We start from the raw sequence: 9909 nt of genomic DNA, 5'->3' as shown, positions 1-9909 counted from the left end.
ACATTAGTCTAGCATTTTTTCAAAATCCGAGTTGGCAACACTGGTAATAAACGTCAAACTATTTCGATCGTTAATTTCGGGCTCATAGCTTCGTGGACTTGTATTATAAGAAATAAAATGTTTTTAATGTATAAACACAAGGTTTTACGTGCGTATGAATTATCCCTATAGTAAGAATTACTTTACTTGGCTATGGCTTTAGGTTTCCGAAAGTTAAGACAGTCGTTGTTTATCAATACCCTACCCCGGCTTTTAGCAGGACTGTTGTTTATTTACGTTTATTGTGAATATCTCATATATTATGTAGTTCAAATTCAGGTACTCGATTATTACTCTTGTGTTGGTTTACCTCATGTTATTTGCTAGTGTACTAGGTAATTTCTCCTTTTTCAGTGCGGCTTTCCTACGTTAGACAAAAAGACTAATGTTGAGCCAGTATATGCCATGATATTTGCTGATCCGCACCTGCTGGGTCGTAATGCGCACTGGTTGGATAAATGGCGAAGGGAATGGCAGATGCATCGCGCATTTCAAACTGCTATGACCTTACATACGCCCGAAATAGTGTTTGTTTTAGGTAGGCATTTAACTTAAAATTTTATTTTACTTATGCTTATTTTTTAAATTTTATACGCATATACACATCTCATTTTTTGAAATCACATTTTAGGTATGTATATACCTACACCTAATAGGTCCCTAAATTTATAATATAGGTAAGTACCTATATCAATTTAGTTTAAATTTTAGTTTTTGATTTTAGATATAGATGGTCAAGCAAAACTTGTCAGTAGAAAAAGGCGCGAAATTAAAATATGCTATGGGATGATATCCTTTTGCGTCTACATATTTCAAATTTGCCACCTTTTTCTACTGACAAGATCTGCTTGACCCAGTATAGTAATGTAGTTTACAATTTTGTTTAATTTATTCTGTTATAATAAACCTCCCATTATTTATAACACACTACTAACTAACATCATTGCTTACGCTACGTCTTACGTAGGCGAACATTGTGCGAACGCGGCGCGGCGCGGCGCGGCGAAATCAATCCTTTGATGCCCATAGAAGTGCCCTACGTAAGCGATCTCGTTGCGAACGCGGTGCGGCGCGATTTGCACGCGAATGTCAGGCGGCGCGGCGCGGCGGCGGCCGCTTTCGCCGCGCCGCGCCGCGCCGCGTTCGCGCGTTGTTCGCCTACGTAAGACGTAGCGTTACTGATTATAATTAACTAAGTATTAGGACTAGATTGGACACTATTATACTTACGTATGCATTTAATTTCAGGTGATCTGTTTGATGAAGGTGATAAGTGTTCAGAAAAGGACTTCAGTGACTATGTGCAAAGATTCCATGAATTATTTAAAGTTCCTGATGGGACATCTTTGTATGCTGTTGCAGGAAATCATGATGTTGGGTTTCATTACAAGTATGTATCATCTTAGCTGTGTTAATTTAAAATTTATATGTTAACATTATTAACACTTTCAGTGCCAAGCTCAATAGTCGGGTTCATTTTGTATTGGAAAAGGGGCACTTGGCACTGAAAGTGTTAATGCATTATTTAAAAAGTAAATATTTATATTTTATTTATTTATTTATATAGCCCTTTATTCTGAACATGATTGTTGGTTTTTAGTTTTGAATGTTTATATGAAGTCTCTTGGTTCAGTGTGCCTGTCGGCAAAGGCCTCCTCCAACTCCTTCCAGTATTTCCTCTCTCTTGCCACCCTTGTCCAGAGTGGTCCCACTGTGAGTATAATTTCGTCTTCCCATCGTGTTAATTGAGGGCCTTGCAATCTTGATCCATCTGTAGGGTGCCACATGAGAATATTTATATACCTCTACGTTTTCTGTTTGTTTCTAAGTCCTGTAAGATATGTATTTAAAACTAGGTTGTATGATTATTCTTGGTAGTTTCTTTTTTTTTATATCTTGTTCATAAATATACTTGGTCAAGCAGGTCTTGCCAGTAGAAAAAGGCGGCAAATATGAAAAATGTAGGCGCGAAGGCATATCGTCCCATAGAAAATTTGAATTTCGCGCCTTTTTACTGACAAGATTTGCTTGACCAACTATAAATGAAATAATGTGTTGGCAGAATAACCCCACAACTGTCAGGGCGCTGGGAGCGGCGCATGCGCGCGCCGCCCGTGCGCCTGCTGAGCGTGCGCGGCGCGCACTTCGTGCTGCTCAACTCCATGGCGCTGCAGGGCGACGGCTGCGAGCTGTGCGCACGAGCCGACGCTGAGATACATGACATCGCAGGTACTAGGCAGCCTTGAAAATGTAAGCTTTCATGCAAAAATTATGATGTATTATCTAAATAAAATTAATTGTAATATATAAACATGTAATGGACATAAGTATTAATAATTAATATACCTATAAGTATATCTACAATGATATTTCAAATTTTATATAATATTTGACTTGTAACCTAATGTTATTAATACATTTTCATTTTTCATTTCATTTTTCATGTAAATGAAAATCCCACCAAAAATATTTTCATGTAAAATGTTGCCAAGACGAAACCATAAGGCTCGCACTGTCAAAAAGTTATTAGATCTGTTGTAGAGCCAAGCTTCTAACTCTACAAGCCCTAACTTCACAAATTCTACACCTTAGTCAAAATATGTGACTTGGCGAGATTTATTTAATTGGTTAAATATTTCGTTTTGATGGTACAATTAATAGACTCTCCTAGTAGGTAAGTTTAGTATAGTACCACCAGAGATGTACGAGGATACGTGGCGAGGGATGTGCCCGTGAAAAACCAATATAATCTCTTAATTTATCTATCCTCGCTCAGCGCAGCTCTGGTGGGCTATTCTCTATTGGTTCTTAACAAACACATCCCTCGCTACGCATCCTCGCAAATCTCTGGTAGAAACGTAGCCTAAACTTTGCGCTGGGTAAAAAAAATACTAGGATCATATTATAGGATGAAGGATGAGCTATATTTTATAAATGACACCATGATATGTAGCTTTCTAAGTAAAGCAATCTTTGATGCTTACAGATATCCTCAAGTGCAGCAGTGGGTCAAAATTATGCAAAGGGAAGAAGAAACTAGAAAAGTACAGCAGACCCATATTAATTCAGGTATATGTTATATTATTATTATTATTTATTATATATGTTATTACTAAACACAACTTTAATAATTCAAACTTTATTCTGTCTGCGCTTTTTAAGATATAATATTTATTTAAATAAGTAGGTATCTACTCAATAACACGACGCGTAAAACAAACTGAGAATTAATTATATAGTGTCGAGAGAAATAAGCATACCGTAGGCACACTGCCATACTTATTACAACCCTTTTGTGCTTAATTTCCAAAATAAAATCATATTTCATATTTTTTGAAATGCATGAACACAGTGCGGAAAGGTTAATCACAGTTTATATTTTCAGCACTTCCCCCTATACAGGGCATCCGACAGCCAATGCACGGAGCCCGACGCTGCTCCCTTACCAGAGAGGGACAGCCTGTTCGTGGAACGAAGGGATTGCCTGTCGAAGGAATCCACGGAGTATTTAGTGGAGAGTCTGCACCCGCGGCTCGCGTTCGGTGGTCATACGCATCATAGTTGCGCGCTTCGGCATAGCTTCGTGCCTACGTCGGATCACAAGATCGAGTTTGTGGAATACACTGTTCCCTCGTTCTCGTGGAGGAATAGATTGGATCCTAAGTATTACTTGGTAAGTTTTATGGATTTGTTTCAGACAGAGCTGTCTTCATAACTTTCATTTAGTGGAGAGTCTGCAACCGCGGTTAGACATAAAATTATTTGGGGAGCATCCATTAATCACGTCATACGTTTTTGGCTGGTTTTTTGGGTGGTGTGTTTCACACTATCCGCGAAAACTTTTACTAAGAGAAAACAGTTGTCCGCCCGCGAAGAACAAACGCGCTAATCGCTACTCGTTTTTAGCTGCATCTGCGTAGGTATATCGGGTTATTCGCGGACGGTCTAGAACGCAAAATGACTAATGTAACATTTTGCGTATATCGCTCTTAGTCTACATCGCGAACGGGCCAGAACGCAAAATGCATCATTTTCCGTCGTTTTATCTTTACGTTAGCGATGTCGACGGAGCCCCGCTACCGCGGTGCTACTATTCTGTGCGATTTGGCCTTCGGCCATTTGAAGATAACTAACGAACCTAACCTACGAGTACCTTTGTGATATAAAACAGTAGTCATTTTGTGTTCTAGACCGTTCGCGATGTATACTAAAAGCGATATAGGCAAAATATTACACTAGTCATTTTGCGTTCTAGACCGTCCGCGACTATACTATTGTGTGAAGTATTGTGTCTTACGTGGTCGTTTTAATCATAATCATCAAAATTCATAAATCATTTATTGCGAACCATGGTACATAGGAACACATGCCACCCTAAAAATGCTATTGCAAAATATTCTTCTAAATAGTCCACAGACTCCGTTCTATGAACTATGTGCTTTGCCCATTGTAGTAATTCTAATAGATAGCAGACGGATGATCACTGCAGGTCATCTTGTTTCTCCTACGAATCCTTATACCTAATTTCTGATATGAAGGCTTTTAATGACGCCATTTGTTAATAATATCAATAAAAACACATTTATCTAGAACTTCATGAGATTTTACGAGTTACGTGACTTAACGCCTTCTCATCGTTATCAATCAGTTGTACCTCGGTTATCGTAATTTAGTAATGAAATGACTGGCAATATAACATTAAATTTAATTGCTTTTCTCACGTGAATCGCTTCTTTAATAAGGTGAACAATAGTTTCATTTATTGCATAATATAAGGAAATTATTCTAATTCTTGAAAATCATTTTCGCGATTTCGGGGTTGGTAAAAGTTGTTCAGATAACCTAAAGGAGTCACACAAGTACTTAATAGATAACCTATGTATTCATATACCTACCTTTTTAATTGATGATAATGTGAACCGACTTAAATTACATAGAGAGCATAATGATCTCATAAATTCAAATGCATTTCAAACGTATCTTTGCAAACGACTACCTAATTATAAAATCATCAGTATTTTTGAACAGTGTCAGTAATTATTTGACGTCAATTGTTTTTTTTTAGATGACGTACCTACATTGATTAGCATTAATATTAAGTTAATGTAAATGAGATTCATAAATCAAGAATGTAGCGTCCGTCTACCTACTCTAATTTGGACATTAAGTATGGCGCCCCCATATATTACCGCTGGTTCAAATCAGATTACCAGTTCGCCGGACGATATCAGCCTGTCAGTTAAAGGCAAAAGGTGACAGTTCCGAACAACTGACAGGCTGATATCGTCCTGCGAACTGGTAATCAGTGGGCTCCTTAAGAATTTCGCTTCGCTCGCTCGTTAGACAAGAGTGTTAAGGTTGTTTTATAATGCAGGTGACCATCAGCTCCGACGAGGCTCGGGTGTCCAAGTGCGAGTTGCCGCGCGAATGGACACTTCAGGTCACCGCGGTAACACTCCTGGCTGCGCTTCTACTGTACCTGAGATACTCCAATACCAGGCGAAAAGATTTCAACTATAATAAGCATTTGTAAGTTTAATTTAAATAAATAATTAAGTTTATTACCTAGGTTTCTTTACGCATTTGGTTATTCATTTCCGATTACTGATAATTTCGCAGGCTCATCTATTTTGTAGCCTAAATATAAGATGCCATTTAAGTGGGAAACTTAAATTATTGGCACTAAAAAGGGCACTAACCTGTCATTCGCTGCTATTTGTGTTGGCAATAATGCTGTTCGGTACTTTTGTATATGTACGCACAAATACTACGTATTTTCTTTTTATTATTTTTCAATCGGTTAATACTTAATCGACTAGCATATTCCAAAACGGGATAAGCCTGCAACGGAACGCTTTTTGAAAGCGCGCAACACTAGAAGCTCGAGTGTTGCCATTATTACCTTTCTTAACGATCTCAAAATCGAATCGCCGCTGTTAACTGCTCGCTCCGTAAGCTTGAGCTATATAAAACCAAAATCAAAGATCAAAGTGTTCAGCACAAATTGAAGAAGTCTCTCGACGCCAGCCTATGAGGTTGCTACATTCATCATCGAAGGAACAGGGGCCCCTGAAGACAGCTCCACGTCATATACCAGGTTAGTCCCAAATATTGGTCTATGCTAGACAAATAAACAATTTTCCACAACAAATGCAACACTGCTGGCTGCATAAGGCTATTTTGTAGGAAAGTTACAATTGCTTTTAGACAATGAGGTTGTAGGTGGCAATCATTGGTGGGTGGGATTTTAGCCCACCACCACCACGAATCTGGTTTTGGGCATTTCTATTTAAAGTTGTACCAAATATGTTCGTGTTAGAATTGGGAATTTTTATACCCAGTGTCACGAGCTTTTTTAGACTTTTACTGAGAAAAAAGTGTCTCCAAACATGTGGTCCGTTTGGTTACGGTTTTCAATACAACCTGCCATGACCGTAACAAAACGTGTTTAGGTCTAATTATTCTATTGCTACTTAACACCTTCCGAAATAAAAATGCTGTTTTATTGCTATTTACTATGAAACCGCCGTACAATCAATACATTTATGACCGTATCTCTAAATAACACTGAGAGTCCGTCTCAAACATATTAATTGTTTTTGTTTTCCTGAAACCCGATATGGAATCTGACTTAGCAACTGAGATAGTCGATAAGTAAGCACAAATTTTCAAACATACATGTTTTTCTGACCTATCGTATGTTATGTGGTGAGATCAAGGTAATTTAGAGTATTTTTCTTTATTGGTTTCGATAAGGAAATTTTATGCCCTGGCAACTATGATTGTGGTTTCTATAATTTTAAAATTAAATAGATAAAATAATTTTATAACAAACATACCTGCTATGAAATCTAGTTTATAGCGTGGTCATATATTTCACTTATGACTAGTTACTTATGACCAATGGTAGAGACTATAATTCCAAAAATTAAAACTCTTACTACTGGGACGATCGTTAAATGTCAAAAAAATCGGTTACAAATAAGGACAGATTTTTATTTTTAAAATTATTATATTAGTGAACAAGATTTTCTGAAAGTCAGAGAAAGTTAAAGTTGCCCATTCAAGTTTAAGTCTAACGGTCGACATCGTCTGACTGATATTTGCATAGCAACGTCTTTCGAGCGGCACATAATAATATTATGTGTTTATGTTATGCCTTAGTCGTAGATAAGGGATGAACTTACAATATAGGGTCTAGAATCAGTGCCAAGCCAACAACACGTATTAGGGATGTTGACAAAATATTGGATTGAATATGCGTATTAGCATGCGTTGACGCATGTTGACGTAATGCCATTTCATTTTGCTATATTTTTATGAAGATAAAATTTCTATATGTGACTGCGTTAAATCAAAACAAAAGTAATAACCGACCAAGAGCATGTTGGGACATGCTCAATGTAAGGTTCCGTAGTTATCCGTACCGTACCGTAGATAGTTAATAAGTATCATGTACATGACAAGTAAAACGGAGTACCTTCGCAGCGCTTTGTGATAACTCGAAAACGGCTTAACTGATCATGTTCGATAAAGTTTTCCTTAAATGCCTCACTTTATTAAGTTCTATTTTCTCAATTTTTTTCCATATTTGGATTCAGCGATTCAGCGAACCATACAGTTGAAGCGAAAAAAGAAACATCCCCACTATACATGTAGGGGAGGTAACATATTTTTTTTCTAGCATGAATACGGAGCAAAGCCTCGGACGGACAGACAGATAGACGGATACGGCAAAACTGTAATATAACGGTTCCTAGTGGCTTGGCTTGAGGAAAAACAGCTGTCTTTCATTTTATTTTTCATTGGCACTTTTTTGTTTAATTAGTATCATTAACAATGGGCGGACGACGAATGCGATATATGTCAAAATCATGTGAAACGATATACGTAATATGGATATGACTAAAATTGGTTTAAATAAGACGTACGTATGGTGTACACTGGCAGTGGCAACATATATATTTAGCAAAAAACTGCTGAAAGGCGGTACTGTTAACACGTTTCCACGGAATATTAAGTACACAAAACCATAAAATTTATCAATTTAATATTAAAATCTTCTTGATTCCTTTTCGTGAGTAGTTTTCGTGCAGGATTTTTGGCGGTGATGGGCACCAGATTTTACGTCTGTCAACCACGCTTTTCCGTTTTGCAAATTAATTTACTTGACACTTTGTACAAAAAATCGAGCCTTTAGAAGTATCGTAAATAAGATCCGGTTTATCAAGAATCAATTTACGAATTGTAATTTCATTCGCCATAATTATTTCAAATATAAATATTGAAGGAAACGCATATAAAGTCCCAAGTGAAAACGTCAATATAATTGACAAGTCTAAGACGTAACTGATATAAACACTTAATAGTCGTAAGACTCTCAAGAGGTGATAATTTACAAGTGGATAGTAATTTCTTAGCTTCCTATTTATGTTCTATGGAGGATAGAGGTATTTTGTACTTGCTGATATATTAATAACAAAAAATATTACTCGAAATTTAATAAAAGTCCTATCCATCTTATGCTTTCGTCACCGTATTGCATCCGCTGTCCGCCCTTTAATCATTAAACAAGATATTGTTATAAAATTGAACACGTGTCAACGTCTCTATTAAAAGATAATCTCGCTTGGTTTCAGGTCGGGGAAGAAAGTGTAGCAGAAAAACAAGGTAATATTATATTAGTTATCTTTATTTTAGTATTTAAACATAAAACAATAAACATTTACTTAAGTCGGACTTTTTGGTTTTGATTAAGATGACCCAACATATCTCATGAGATTAAATGGAAAGTAAACAAATGACTGGCAGCTTTTACTGATATTTCGTACCTACAGTGATATAAAGAATTACACAGAGTAAACTGATGTAAGCAAGCGAGTATTTTACGACAATTTCGCGAAATGGTATAAATGTAAATCTACGGGCTGTAAAATGAAGAAGCTTTTTCGATGAACTATACGTATTGTATTATTATATGTAATGTATGGAGTTCTTCAAGTGTCCAGGTTTCAAAAATCAAACATAGCATTTCTCTGCCAAAATTTCTTTAGGCTTCTCGTTGTCTTAGTGATATAATTATTTTATTTGAGTAGATAAATTTGAACCGGTTTATCGTAGGTTGATTTGAAGGTACATGCATAACGAACTTTGGAAACGAGTTATCGTTATGACCATGAACTGTCACTTAGTTAATATCGCGTACAGTCGCGGTCACTTACATCGGAGAGCAGCCATCTAAATCGTCTGCCGACAAAATTGTTTTCAGAATAATTTTCTTCCTTTTATTGCTTTTCTCGTGGCCTAACCTTGGTTAGTATTTAAGAAGCTTTTGATCCTGGACCGATGGGATCGATTGGCATAAAAAAAATACGATTTAGTCTCTGACCGTACATGTTTTCCAAGATATGTAAATCATCGTTAATAGTCAAAAGTTAAGGAATGTCTCCTTAGACGATACGACGCGTAGCAGCATGGGACTAGGTAGGTAGGTAGCTGCATGCCCTCAGTGCCCCATTAAAAATCATCCTGTATAAATTACTCCACTAGGTAGGTACTGACATAAGTTAGACGGGCCAGAAGTTCAAATAGTATAATTTTTAGCAAACTCTACATACTCTCTCGAAAATAAAGTTATGTTCAGATCATTTTGAACACGACGCCCGCGACAGACCGTCTGGCAAGCTAAACATAAAATTATGTTCTAGTCTTCTAGTACTCAAACCACCAAGTGCAACCTCCTCAATATAATTTATAAAGTATACCTAATTTACCCGATAGGTCATCTGAATAACTTTTCGGATAAACGTAATGTACCTACCTACTAATATTGTTTGAAAAGTAAAGACACATATGTACAAAATAGGCTTG

The 9909-nt window shown here is 36.8% G+C and overlaps 1 protein-coding gene across 3 annotated transcripts; it reads left to right on the top strand.

The window, feature by feature from the left end:
- The first annotated feature begins 53 nt into the window (after positions 1-53).
- On the top strand, positions 54-8779 carry LOC134664156 (metallophosphoesterase 1 homolog). 3 transcript variants are annotated; one of them, XM_063520741.1, is made up of 8 exons: positions 54-318; positions 394-577; positions 1288-1429; positions 2102-2268; positions 3026-3108; positions 3425-3712; positions 5414-5568; positions 8679-8779. In XM_063520741.1, exons 1-8 carry the CDS (start codon positions 193-195, stop codon positions 8695-8697), a joined length of 1164 nt encoding a protein of 387 aa, XP_063376811.1. In that variant the 5' UTR covers positions 54-192; the 3' UTR covers positions 8698-8779. The 3 variants fall into 3 exon arrangements, with proteins under 3 accessions (XP_063376811.1, XP_063376814.1, XP_063376812.1); XM_063520744.1 differs by having other exon boundaries at positions 59-148; XM_063520742.1 differs by having other exon boundaries at positions 61-170.
- The last annotated feature ends 1130 nt before the right edge of the window (positions 8780-9909 follow it).

Source organism: Cydia fagiglandana, chromosome 4 (assembly GCF_963556715.1).
Source record: "Cydia fagiglandana chromosome 4, ilCydFagi1.1, whole genome shotgun sequence".
NCBI classification, from domain to species: domain Eukaryota; kingdom Metazoa; phylum Arthropoda; class Insecta; order Lepidoptera; family Tortricidae; genus Cydia; species Cydia fagiglandana.
Note: the sequence above shows the minus strand (reverse complement) of the source record. Positions and strands in the feature narration are given on the sequence as shown.

Bases quoted from the DNA above. Each gene is read 5' to 3' on its own strand.
- LOC134664156 (XM_063520741.1), top strand. From the start codon at position 193: ATGGCTTTAGGTTTCCGAAAGTTAAGACAGTCGTTGTTTATCAATACC. The intron at 2,269-3,025 runs GTACTAGGCAGC...TGATGCTTACAG, and splicing joins TGAGATACATGACATCGCAG to ATATCCTCAAGTGCAGCAGT. The intron at 3,713-5,413 runs GTAAGTTTTATG...TTTATAATGCAG, and splicing joins TGGATCCTAAGTATTACTTG to GTGACCATCAGCTCCGACGA.